This window comes from Dipodomys ordii, unplaced genomic scaffold (assembly GCF_000151885.1).
Source record: "Dipodomys ordii isolate 6190 unplaced genomic scaffold, Dord_2.0 Scaffold132, whole genome shotgun sequence".
Taxonomy (NCBI): Eukaryota; Metazoa; Chordata; class Mammalia; order Rodentia; family Heteromyidae; genus Dipodomys; species Dipodomys ordii.
The window spans coordinates 2,758,688-2,772,423 of NW_012267348.1; the positions used below are offsets into that span (position 1 = coordinate 2,758,688).

Sequence of the window (13,736 nt, forward strand, 5' to 3'; positions counted from 1 at the left end):
TCATACACACTTCACGGCACAAAGAATGTAGAAAGGCAGCCTGAAAGTCAGAAATGTACAAGAGAGGACTGCCAAGCAAGATGATTTTATCCACAGTCTCATTCAGATTGTCCTACTTATATTTCAGTGAAATTAGTTTTTTTTATTGTCATTGTTTTTTAGATATCCTAGTGAATCCTCTCCCAGGTGGCTTGTTCACTTATCCATTAATTTACACTTTAGGGACCTCACAGACACTGGAATGGGTTAATCTTTTGTTTCTGGGAAACCAGATAAGTCTGCCTATTGTAGGCCATTCTCTCTGATGAAGCTATGGACAGCTGGACTGGGCTGCTTATAGGCTGCCCTGTCATGTGATGGAACTCCTTAGCTATCAGAACTACTTGGAGTCATTCAACACTTAGAGAATACATAGCTGAGGAAGGGGCCAACTCCTGACATCAGGTTTGAGACCTTGGGTAAACCTATACTAGGTGATTTTTTATATTGACCTAATCTCTGGCATATTCATTGAGTGCTGCATGGATTCAGCCTGTCACAGAATAATGATAAAAATGGAAATTGGTTCAAATTAACCAACAGAGCTTACTTTTATGTCTAGAATATCCTTGGACACTACTGAATAATGAATAGTTTGTCTTCTGAGATTTCCTCCAAATAAGAAGCTGTTTGCCATTGGAAAACTATGTTATTGCTATAATTAAATCAACCCAACACACTTTATACAACTCTTCACCGTGACTTGATATGAATTCCTAATATAGTGCAAATTATTTCCAATCATGCTTTTTGAGATAGTTATAGGTCTACATGCAGTTGGAAGAAGTAATAAATAACAAGGCCTATAGTCTTTACCTGGTACATTCTAAGGACCCCAGATGTTTCAAATAATAGCACTGTATCACAGCCTGTACTGGCATTGATGTAGTCAAGAGCATTCTATCAGCACACGGAGCCCACATGTTGCCTGTGACAGCCACATCGGCCTCTCATATCCCTCCTCCAACTCAATCACTAATCTCTTCTTTACTGTTGTAACTTTTTTCATTTTGAGAAATCTATATGAATGGAATCATACAAACTATAATTTGGGGGGGATTCTTTGTTCACTCTTCTAGCTCTCCAAAGTATTGTATTCTTTTCATTTTATTCTAGCCAGTCAATCAGATAGGGTATAGTGATATTTCAGTGTGTATGTGTGTGTGTGTGTGTGTGTGTGTGTGTGTGTGTGTGTGTGTGTGTGTGTGTTTTGCCAGTCCTGGGCCTTGAACTCAGGGCCTGGGCACTGATCTTGAGCTTCTTTTGCTCAAGGCTAGAACTCTAACACTTGAGCCCCAGCAGCACTTCTGGCTTTTTCTATTTATGTGGTACTGAGGAATCAAACCCAGGGCTTTGTGCATACTAGGCAAGCACTCTATCACTAAGCCACATTCCTATCCCTTCACTGTCATTTTAATATGCATTTTCTCTACCTAGTTGAGCACCTTGTCATGTACTTATTTTACCATCAGTATATCATTTTCACGGCCTTTACCCATTTTCTAATTGAGTTGTTTATTTACCTGAGTCTTGAAAATTTTTTCTATATTATTATTTTTTACTTGATGTATAGTTTGTAAATATCTCACCACAGTCTGAGTCTTGTCTTCCCATCATTTATCATCATCTTTGACATAGCAAGAATTTTGCTTTGTTTTAATTTTTTTAATGTTCCCAATTTTTTTCTTTTTAAAAAAAGTTTTATTGTGAAAATACCATACAGAGGGGTTACAATTACATGGGCAAGGTAATGAGTACATTTCGTATCAAGCATTGTTGCCCCAAATTTTCTTTTCTTAGTGATTTTGGTATCAGTCCTATTTTTCTAGGCATAGATTCTAAAGACGTTTTACTTCAGAGTATCATGCTATACATTTTTCATCTAAGTCTTTGATCTGTTTGAGTTGAATTTTGTTTAAGTTGTAAGGCCTATTAGGTTGAAGTTAATTTTTTATTTTGTTTCTGTTTTTTATGTTGCAAAGCATTACCTCTCCTTAGTTGCTTTTGTATCTCTGTCAAAAAATCAGTTGGACTTGACTGTGTGAGTGTTCTATCTCTGTTCTCTATTTTATTATACTGATTTACAGTTCAGCACCAGCGTCATACTCCCTTGACTACTGTTACTACATTGGATAGCACTAGGTAGTCTAATTATTTTTACTTTATTCTTTTTTTGTAATTTTTTATTATTGTAGAGCCTGAGTCTTTCTATGTAAATTATAGAACAGTAGTGTTGTCTATTCTATAGACATTTCTATAGAAACTTCCAGGATTTTGACCTCATTAATCCTCAGGTAACCTTGAACTGACATCTTTACAATGCTGTCTTCCAATCCATGAACATAGTAATTCTTTCCATTTATTTAGATCTTCTTGATTTAAAAAAAATAGCAATGTGGAATTTTCAACACACAGAACCTATACATGTTTATTTATTTAGAGCAGTTGTAAATGGTATTCTGTTTTTAATTTTGGGTTATGTTTGTTACTAGTACAAGTTGACTTTCCCAAATTCAAAAATCAGAACCCTGAAATGCTACATAATTAGAATCCTTCTGGAAGTCTGATTTTGGAGCATTTAAGATTTCAGGCCTTTAGCTTAAAGATGATTAACCAATAAGTTATACAAATATTCTAAAATCCAAAAACCTCCAAGACCTGAAATACTTCTGGACCCAAGCATTTCTTATAAGGGATACTCAACTTACATATAGAAGTATATTTTATGTTGATCTTGTATATGATGTCTTCCTGTGCTCATTTATCAGTTCTAGGGATTGAGGATTTGTAATTTTCAGTCAGGTTGATTTTAGTTATAGGTTATAATAGACAGTTCTCATAAATTGAAGAATTATTATCTATATGTAGTTTGCTGAAGTTTTTTTTTTAAATCATGAATACATGTTACTAAAGAAGTACCAGTTTTAGCCAGGTGCTGGTGGCTCATGCCAGTAATCCTAGCTACCCAGGAGGCTGAGATCTGAGGATCACAATGCAAAGCCAGCCCAGGCAGGAAAGTCGATGAGACTATTATCTCCAATAAATCACTAGAAAACCAGAAGTGGCGCTGTGGCTCAAGTGGTAGAGCATTTGCCTTGAGCTGAAGAGCACAGGGACAGTGCCCAAGCCCAGAGTTCAAGCCCCATGACTCCAAAAAAAAAAAAAGATTTACCAACTTTATTGATTCTTTTTTTTTTTTTTTTGAGAAGCCAACTTTTGGTATCACTTACTTTTCTCTGGTTTTCTGCCCGAATTTAACTGATTTCTAGTTTTGTTTCCTTTATTTTCTAATTTCTTGGGGGTAGAAACAGATTATTAATTTGGGAAACTTTATTTGAGGAGCAACTAAAGTTTGAACTCAAGGTCTTGTTCTGCCAAGTAAATACTCAACCACTTGAGTCATGCCCCTAGAATTTTTGCTTTATATTTAAAATAGGGTCTTGTGTTTATGTCTGGTCCAGTCTGAACTTCGACCCTCCTATTTATACTTCCCATGAAGGTAGGATGGCAGGAAAATTCCACAATGCCCAGCTTTTATTGGTTGAGATGGAGGCTTACCACTTTTTGCACAAGCTGATCTGAAGACTCAATTTCCCAGATATCTGCCTCTGGAGTATCTAGAATTCCAGGCAGGAGCCACTACCTCTAACTATAAAGCCTTGTTCTTTTAATGTAAACATTTAATACTATATCTTCCTCAATGCTACTATAGTTTTGTCCAAAGTATAATGATGTGTTGTGTTATTGTTCTCATTGAGTTGTACACCTCATTAACTTCCTTTTATTTATTTTTTATTTTTTTATTTTTTACTGTAAAGATAATATACAGAGGGTTACAGTTACATGAGTAAGGTAATGAGTACACTTCCTATTGAGCATTGTTATCCCCTCCATTGTTTTCCCCCTACCATCCCTTCCCTCCCTACCTTCCCGGAGATAAACTTACTTTTAAAATTCCACTTTAACACATGGGTTATTTAGTGTATTTCTTCAATTTGTATGTATTTAGAGGTTTTAATGCAGTTTCTGCTATTGATTAATAAGTTCATTCTTTTACCATCAGAAAAGATACCCAGTGTGATTTCAGATCTTTAAAATTCTTGAGGTTTTATGCTATAATCTAGCATATGCTATGTTGGTTAAATTTCCATGGGTGCTTGAAAAGAATGTGCATTCTGCTGCTGTTGGAAAGTCTTCTAAACATGTGAGTTACATCTTATGGGTTGGAAGTGTTGTTCAGTTCTTCCATATACTAGATTATACTAGATTTTTAATCTAGTAGTCTACCAATTTCTGACTATGGAATTCATGTCATCAACTCTGATTGTTCATTTATGACTTTCTACCCTCAATTCTAAGTTATTCATGTGCTATGAAGCTACATATTTTAATCCAAATATGTTTCAGTTTGTTGTATTCTGTGAGTACATCGATATTATCATTAACCTTGTTTGTCCTTTGCTGATTTTTTTGCTCTAAAAATATTTTAATATTAATATACTTACTCTCCTTTAAAAAATCAATGTTTATATGGTATTTCTTCATGTTTTTACCTTCAAACACACCTATGTTGTTTTGGTTTCAGATGTGTTTGCTTGTCTTTTCTTTTAGTCAAGCAATCTGTGTCTTTTAGTTGGGTTAGATCATTCACATTTAAGACAATTAATAATATATCACAGCTTAAGTTTGTCCATTTTCCCTGTTAATCTTGTTTTCTTAAGTCCTATATTTCTCTTTTACCTTCCTATGTTATCCTTTAAATATACCTCTTTACATGGTTTTTATAGTGTTTATTCTAGGTTATTACAATACAAAAATATGTCATTTGTCATAGAACTATAGTGGCATTTACTACTACACGTAGAAACCTTAGTTCCATTTTGGTCCCTTTATAGCTTTTAAAATACAACTTTCTTGGGCTGGGAATGTGACTCAGTGGTAGAGTGCTTTTCCAGCATGTATGAAGCCCCAGATTTGATTTCTCACTACCACATAAACAGAAAAAAAGCGTGAAATGGCTCAAGTGGTAGAACACTATCCTTAACCCAAAGAAGCTCAGAGACAGTGCCCAGACCCTGATTTCAAGGCCCATGACAGCAAAACAAAAAACAAAAACACAAAAAACCTGTCTTTATTTCCTCAACAAAGATGAGGCATCATATCAAATGACATTACAATTTCTGCTTTAGATGTCAAATATGAGTTAAGAATCTGAGGATGAGGATATACTATTATATTTACCCTTCCAAAGAAGTTCCAAGTCTTCATCTTGTTTTCCTTTCTATTAAGTACTCACTATAAACATTGCTTAAGGGTAGGTTTTTAGTCAACTAACATAGTTTTCCTTTATTTGAAAATGCCTTTAATTTTCCTCCATTCCTGAAGAATATTTCACTGGATACAGGATCTTGGGCTGATAATTCCTTTTTCTTAGTACTTAAAAAATGCTTTTACATCCTTTTGGCCTTCATGATTTTTTATGAGAAATCTGCCATTCAAACTGCTGTTTCATATAAGCAATATGTCCTTTCTTATGGCAGCTTTTACAACAGTTTGTACTATATTTATAATGTTGAAGCAATTTTACAATCCCAACAATGGAATCTTGTCAGTATAGGCTATTTAGTTGTCTTTTTGCATTTTTATATTGCATTCTGGGCATTACTAATTTTATGTTATGGGAATCTTGTCCTATTTAATCTTTTTTCTTAGCAGTCATTTCTACTTAAGTATAGCACAAAAACAAAATAGGTTTAAGTGGGACAGCGTATCCCATTTCTTCTTACTTTTTTGGTGTGTGTGCCAGTCCCAGGACTTGAACTAAGGGTCCAGGTGCTGCCATGAGCTTTTAAACTCAAAGCTGGTGCTCTACCACTTGAGCCACAGCTCCACTTCTGGCTCTTTGCCTCTTGTATATATATTTTTCTTGTTTTGCGGGGGGAAGGGAAATAACAAAATGCTGAAACAAGAATACAGGTTGATCCATTGTAACACTATGTTGAAAACGAACTTTACAACTTTGTCGGGGGGGTGGGGTGGGGGGAAGGGAGGAGTTGGGGAGGTGGGGTGGGAAGGAATGGTAGGGGAAAAACAAATGAGGGAGGTAACAATCCTCTATAGGAAATGTACTCATTACCTTACTCATGTACAGTATCTTTACAATAAAAAATTTCTTTTTTTAAATTGTGAAAAAACTGTATACAATTACATGGGCAAGATAATGAGTACATTTCTTATCAAGCATTGTTGCCTCCTCCTTTGTTTCCCCTTCCCTTCCCATCTCCCACTCCACTCCCACTCCTCTTCCCCCCTGCCAAAGTTGTAAAGTTCATTTTTCAACATAATGACTTGTACCTCTCATTGTTGCAGTGGATCCACCTATATCCCTATTTAAATGATTTGTTTTTTCCCTTTCCCTCCACAAATTATACCAACATCAAATACATTGAAAGCAGGGGTTATACCGTGGGGGAGGGACATACAAAGCAACAAAGAAATCATCTTATAAATATGTTAGAATCAATCGCATGAAAGAAAAAACATTTGATAAGGTCTGCTCCTGGATGGCTAGCAGACTCCACCCTCCTCGCAGCAAAGTCTCCACCCAGTACCTGCATTACCTAGGCAACTGGGACACCTGGAAGAGGTCACATCTGCATCTGCTAAGGTCACATCTGAATTGGATGTGGCCACACCTTTCTCCGCCCATACCCTAGATAAGGCCTAGGCCAGGCCCAGATGCCCTCTCTCTGCTCTTTTCTAGCTCTTTCTCAGCTCTTTCCTTCTCTTCTCTTTCCCAGCTCCCTTCTCTTTCCTAGCTCTCTCTTTCCCACCTTTCCCAGACGCTCTCTTTTCTAGCTCTTTTCTCTCTTTTCTAGGTCTTTTCTCTCTCTTTCCCAGCTCTCTCTTTCCCAGCTCTCCTAGCTCTCTTTCCCAGGCCTTTCCCTACCGCGTGGAGGACAAAGATGGCCTGGTGCCAGCCGGGACGATGAATAAACCTACCCCTTACCTGAATACCATGTGCGTGGTGCTGTTCTTACTTGCCTATCTCTTTTTAAAAACATAACACTTATCTTGGAAAATAACCACAAATGAACACTTCTAAAATACATTTATTCTTTGAGTTACTATTTCTTGTTTCTTCCTCCTAAAAATGAAACTTGTCATAGTGTTTAACTCATCCTTCAATTGAAGCTCAGATATTCATTCTTACAGGATGCAGCTGGAATGAATTTCTCCCAATATTCTTTTTTCCCTCTGTCAGAGTAACCCAAATCAAGAGCTTCTTCAACCTGCCACTACCGTAGTACAATACTAGTCCTCATTTGGCCAGGGATTCCCAGGAGCACATACCCAATGCCCCAGAGAAGTGCAATTAAGTCATTTCCCTTAGCACATACAGGGTCTCATGGTGAGTTTGTTCTCCAGAGAAAGAAAAGTTCTATGTGACAGGTCTGGTCAAACAACATGGTAATGTCATCCCATAAGGTGGGCAAGGGTTACAGCCATAGGTATACCACCTGTCTAAACTACTCATTGGCTACAAATGTGGAATAGTAGAGTCATAGTAGCTAATTTTTTATATTTAGTGTTGCCCAAAGAGAAGCAGGATATATCTTCATAGAAGTCTACTTTAAGAATTTTCTTACAAATCAATTTTCATTGTTGCATGGTACTTCTGACATGTTGACACTATAATAAAATAAGGATGTCCCTTAAAAAAACTAAAACAACAACAACAAAAAAGAATTTCCTTAGAAAGTTTGGAGAAACTGCAGTCCCAGTTCTTATGACTCTCCTTTAGCAGGTCTTTCTTTTATTTCACATTATTTAATATACAGGCAGTTCTTGGAATATTGATGACAAACTAAGCAGACCAACCCTCTCTTTCTGTATCTTACCTTCTGATAGAGACAAGTTATTCCAAAAGCTAGCCCAGGGATAATTTAATCAGTTATAACAAGTGCAATAAAAGAAACTGAGAAATCTGATATTCTTTGAAATCTCAGCTAGAATTATATTTCTTCAATGGTACACATAGGAATGCTCAAGGAAAGAAGGAATAAATCAATGCAGTTAATTCAGAACTATCAAGAATTTTTTTAAAAAAAGTAATTACTGTGGTATCATGATTTTATCTGTGCTTCCATACCCTAGAGCTACAAAGGACACAAGGAATGTATAGCACATTTGAAGAGATGTAATGAGTTGAGGTATATCTATTATAATACAGTCTCGAGGGAGATAGGGTTGCTATGTCCATGATAGTGTCACCCAGCTCATACCTCCTTGTTTGTCCGGTCAGCTTGCACCAATGTCCCATTCAGGCAAGGCTCCACATAGTGAAGTTCTTCATTATACTGCAAAGGAAAAACATAAATGAGAAAACGTTTAAGCAAAGACACAAAAGGTACTTGTTAGCAATTGAAGGTACACAAATACATAAAATATCAGTATAATTACAGGTTTAATTTAGTCACATGACATTTACCCATGGATCCCCCTCAGACAATTGTAATTAAGTACCAAATTTGATTTGTACAGACAATTGTAATTAAGTACCAAAGTATCTTATTTGAGGAGGAAACTTCTAGTGCACATGCACTAGAGGATGGCAGGTCTCAAGACGCACACTACTAGCTGACCACCTTTCATCGGTAGCTATTCAGAAAACAGCCTTGCCATTTTCCTGAGCATAGCTGACAGCCCATGGAGTAGGTAGCATCTGATGTGCATTCCAGATGTGACTAAATACAGCTCCAAATCTTTTTGGGACACATTGTATGGGCCACACATAAGAGGGGACAAAATTGAGAAATGGAGAGGTCTTGCTATTTTCCCATCAGTCTGAAATGATATGGGGGTGTGGTTATGCACTGTTCATGAACAGGGAATGGATGCAACCTACCTTGCCTTGCCCAATGCCTGTCTTATCATCACTTTTGATTCCTGACTACCCAGAATATGATTCTATCTTTCTTCAAAGCTCACAACCAGGAAGAAAATGTTTGAGAATTCATATCTTCATTGCTCTCTCTTTTTTTTCTCTCATCAAGCTTGATTCTCTATACTGTACGTCTGTCTTTCCAAAACACAAAGTTGTTCTTCTCACTTCTTGCATACACCATTCACAGCTTCTTAGTCCTATGTTGAGCCATCTCAGGGCTTGCTAGGACTTCAGCCCCCAGCACTGGTGACTACTCCAGTACCTCTACTCATTTGTTTTTCCCCGAAATGTGTTCTGTGCAGACCTAATTTCCCTCCAATTTCTGACATGTCCCATCTTTTCTTCAGACCTTCCCCACTGGGCTATCTGCCTAGAGCCCTGGTTCTGATCTCTCCACTCTGCCTCCTGACCAATGCTCAAGGTCACCCCATTCCTACCTCCACTACAAAGAAGCTTTTGGTGCAAGGTAGCCACTGGGTTAGGATGCTCTCCTGTAAACTAAAATTTAAATTCTACTTTACTATTGCCTAGATTACCAGTCACAAGGGAAAACCCTGTTTTTACCATCTACAACTGGTCCCCTGTGGATTCCACAGTGAATGATCCTAGATCATTTTCCAATGAAACCATCACAATTGGCCAAAAGAGCCTAGAATGCTGGTGGAAAGAAACCAGAAGTTATCTCTTACATTCACTTTTGGATGAAAACTGGATAAGGAGTTTGGTCTCTAAGATTATTGTCAGCAAGGACTGAAGGGTTAAGAACAGGGGAGTAACAAAAATAAGAACTGAGTTTGGGACAATCACCCCACAAAACAAACCTGAAGATGCTATAATAGTGATGGAGGTGCATATGAAATCATGTATACAATGCTTCCAAAGTGAGTAGGATACAGATGGCATCACTGTTACTAATCAGTTTTTGCTGAATATTTACTATATCCAGGTACAATCTAAACTTTATTTGCGTGCGAGTTCAACCTCATATGATAGGTCCTTCTAATCACTTATCCTTTATACTGAATCAGCGATGATCAAGTTGTTCAAAGACACCAAGGAGTAAGTAAGAGGTGAAATCCAGGCTCATATACAGGCAATCTGAGATGACATCTACTCACCAAAATCTCTAATATCTCCTCTCCAACAACTGAGCTTTCCTATTTCTTCATTTGGCTTTTCCTTCTTCTTTAATCTTTCTAGTCATACAGAACCATATGAAATTTTTATTGAATTCTTAGAGATTAAATATCTTCTGATGAATCAAAAAGGAAAAGTATTACATATGCTATTCCAAAGTTAACCAACAAGAAATGGGAGTATGTTGAAATAATAACGGTCATATATGACAGACCAACAGCCACCATCATACTACACAGTGAAAAACTGAAGCTATTTCCTCTAAAATCAAGAACAAGGCAAGAATATCCTCTCTCACCACTCCTTTTCAATATAATTCTGGAACTCATAGCCAGAGCAATTAGGTAAGAGAAAAACACAAAATAAATACAGATAAGGGAAGAAGTTAAACTGTCCTTATTTGCAGATGGCATGATTTTATATCTAAAGGATGAGAGTGACTCCATCCCTAAGCTCCTAGAGCTGCTCAATAACTGTGGCACAGTAGGAGGATACAAAATAAACCCACAAAAATCAGTAGCCCCTCTGTATACCAGTAATGTACAAGCAGGGAGTGAAATCAAGAAAACAATTCCTTTTGCAATAACTTCAAAAAATTAAGAATAAGTTTTTAATTTTTATTTTTTATTGTGAAAAAATTAAGAATAAACTTAACCAAGAAAGCAAAAGACCTCTGTAGTAAAAATTAAAACTCTGAAGAAAGAAATTGAAGACAACATCAGGAAATGGAAAAAACTCCCATGTTCATGAATAGATAAAGTTGATATTGTGAAAATAGCCATAATACCAAAGTTGATCCACAAATTTTGCACAATCCCCATCAAAATTCCAGTAACATTCTTTGCTAAGATAGAGAAAACAATCTCAAAATTCATATGTAACAATAAAAGACTTCAACTAGCAAAAGAAAATTTAGGCCAACCCCACCCCACTCCCTGCCCCAAATAAACTAAAACAATGCTGGTGGTATCACAATCCCAGACTTCAAGCTCTACTACAGAGTATAATAACAACAACAGCTTGGTACTGGTATAAAAACAGACCAAAGAAAGATGGACCAGACTAGAAGACCCAGAAATAAAACCATATACTTATAGTTATCTGATATTTGGCAAGGGAGCCAAAAATATACAGTAAAAACAGCATCTTCAATAATTGGTTTGGGAAAAGTGGGCATCCATATGTAGAACACTAAAAGTGGATGCCTGCTTATCATCATGTATTAACATCAACTCAAAGTGGATCAAAGACCTCAATGTCAGAACTGAAACTTTGAAATTAGTGAAAGAAGGAATAAGAGAAACATTAGAATTTAGAAGCACAGGCAGAAACTCATTGAAAAGAGTTCCAGCAGATAGGAGAGAGGCTTAAAAAATAGGATTACATCAAAATAAAAAGTTTCTGCACAGTAACACATGGAGGCTGAACAACACACTGTTGAATCACCAGTGGGTCATGGAAGAGATTAGAAAGGAAATTCAAATGTCCATGATATTCAACAAAAATGAGCACACAAATTACCATCTCCTCTGGGACACAGCAAAGTCAGTACTCAGAGGCAAGTTTATAGCTCTGAGTTCCTACATCAACAAATTGAAGAGATCTGAAACCAACAATTTAATGAGACATCTGAACCTCCTTGAAAAAGAGCAGCAAGATAAACCCCAATCCTGTAGATGGAAAGATATAATTAAAATTAAATCAGAATTAAACGAATTAGAATCCAAAAAAAAACCATAGGAAGAATCAACAAAACGAAGAGTTGGTTCTTTAAAAAAATTAACAAAATTGACAGACCCTTAGCAAATCTTATCAGTAAAAGAAGAAAACACACCCAAACAAACAAACAGCGATGAGAATGGAAACATCACCACAGAAACAACCAAGATTCAGAACATTATAAGGGAATACTTCTCAAACTTTTATGCTAATAAGTTTGAGAACCTGGAAGAAATAGAACTTTCCTAGCAAATATCTACATGCCAAAACTAAACGAAGATGAGTTCAACCAACTTAACAAGCCCATATCAAGCACTGAAATAGAAACAGCAATAAGAGACCTCCCAACTAAGAAAAGCCCAGGACTGGATGGATTTGCAGTGGAATTCTACAAGGCCTTCCAAGCAGAGCTCACACCCATACTCCTCCAACTCTTCAATGAAACTGAAAGAGAAGTTCACTACTGAACTCATTCTATGAAGCTATCATAACACTCATCCCCAAACCAGGCAGAGACTCATCAAAGAAAGAGAACTATAGACCCATTTCTTTGATGAACATCGATGCAAAACTTCTCAACAAAATAGGGATACAGGTGGACTCATAGCAACAATGAGATGTACAAATAGTTACGTCCAAAAACAAACTTTACAACTTTGGCAGGGGGGGAGGAGCCCGGGAGATAGGAAGGGATGGGAAGGGAAAACAAAGGAAGAGGCAACAATGCTTGATAAGAAATGTACTCATTGTCTTGTCCATGTAATTGTAACCCCTCTGTATGGTATTTTCACAATAAAAAATGCCTGAAAAAAAATCTTGGCCAGTTGACTTCAACAATTCATCCAAAAAATCATACACCATGATCAACCAGGATTCATTTCAGGGATGCAAAGCTGGTTCAATATATGCAAGCCAATTAATATAATTCATCATATCAACAGGAGCAAGGATAAGAACCACACGGTTATCTCAATAGATGCAGAAAAATAAGACCCAACACCCCTTTGTGATAAAGGCTCTGGAAAAACTAGGAATCCATGGAACATTCCTCAATACAATAAAGTCTGTATAGGACAAACCTACAGCCAGCATTGTACTTAATGGTGAAAAACTAAAGCCATTTCCTCTTAACTCAGGAATGAGACAAGGATGTCCACTCTCTCCACTTCTCTTCAATCTAGTATTAGAATGCCTAGTTACAGCAATAAGACAAGATGCAAACATAAAGGGGATCCAAATAGAGAAAGAAGAAGTAAAACTCTCCCTTTTTGCAGATGACATGATCTTGTATTTAAAGAATCCTACAGACTCCACTCTTAAATTACTCAAGCTGATTCAAAACTTTGGCAAAGTAGCAGGGTATAAAATTAATCCTCAAAAATCAATGGCTTTTCTGTATGCCAACAATGAGAAAAGTGTGGCTGAAAGCAACCCCATTCGTAATAGCCCCACAAAAAATAAAATACCTAGGAATTAACTTAACTAAAGAAGTGAAGGACCTCTATGGTTAATCACTTATAGAAAACTAAAGCTAGATCCTTATATATCACCCTGCACCAGAATCAACTCCAAATGGATCAAAGACCTCAGAGTCAAAGCAGACACTCTGAAAACATTATAGGACAGAATAGGAGAAACCCTAGGGTTCCTTGGCACAGGCCAAAATTTTCTGAAAAGAGACCCAGAAACACAACAAATCAAAGAAAGGTTGGACAAATGGGATTGCATGAAATTGCAGAGCTTTTGCATGGCAAAGGACTTAGCTAGCAAGATCAATAGAAAGCCCAGGATTGGGCTAGCCATAAAATGGACAAGGGTTTCATATCTAAAATATACCTGGAACTCAAAAAATTAAATCCCCCAACAACAAATCCTCAAAGAAACAACTGTCCAA

At 36.8% G+C, this 13,736-nt stretch overlaps 1 protein-coding gene across 1 annotated transcript in view; it reads right to left on the reverse strand.

Moving 5' to 3' along the window:
• Cacna2d3 (calcium channel, voltage-dependent, alpha 2/delta subunit 3) overlaps nucleotides 1-13,736 on the reverse strand; it is a 935,068-nt gene that overhangs the window by 457,859 nt on the left and 463,473 nt on the right. Inside the window, exon 9 of the mRNA XM_013030732.1 lies at nucleotides 8,325-8,399. Coding sequence (XP_012886186.1) covers nucleotides 8,325-8,399 — 75 coding nt within the window. The remainder of the gene's footprint in view (nucleotides 1-8,324; nucleotides 8,400-13,736) is intronic.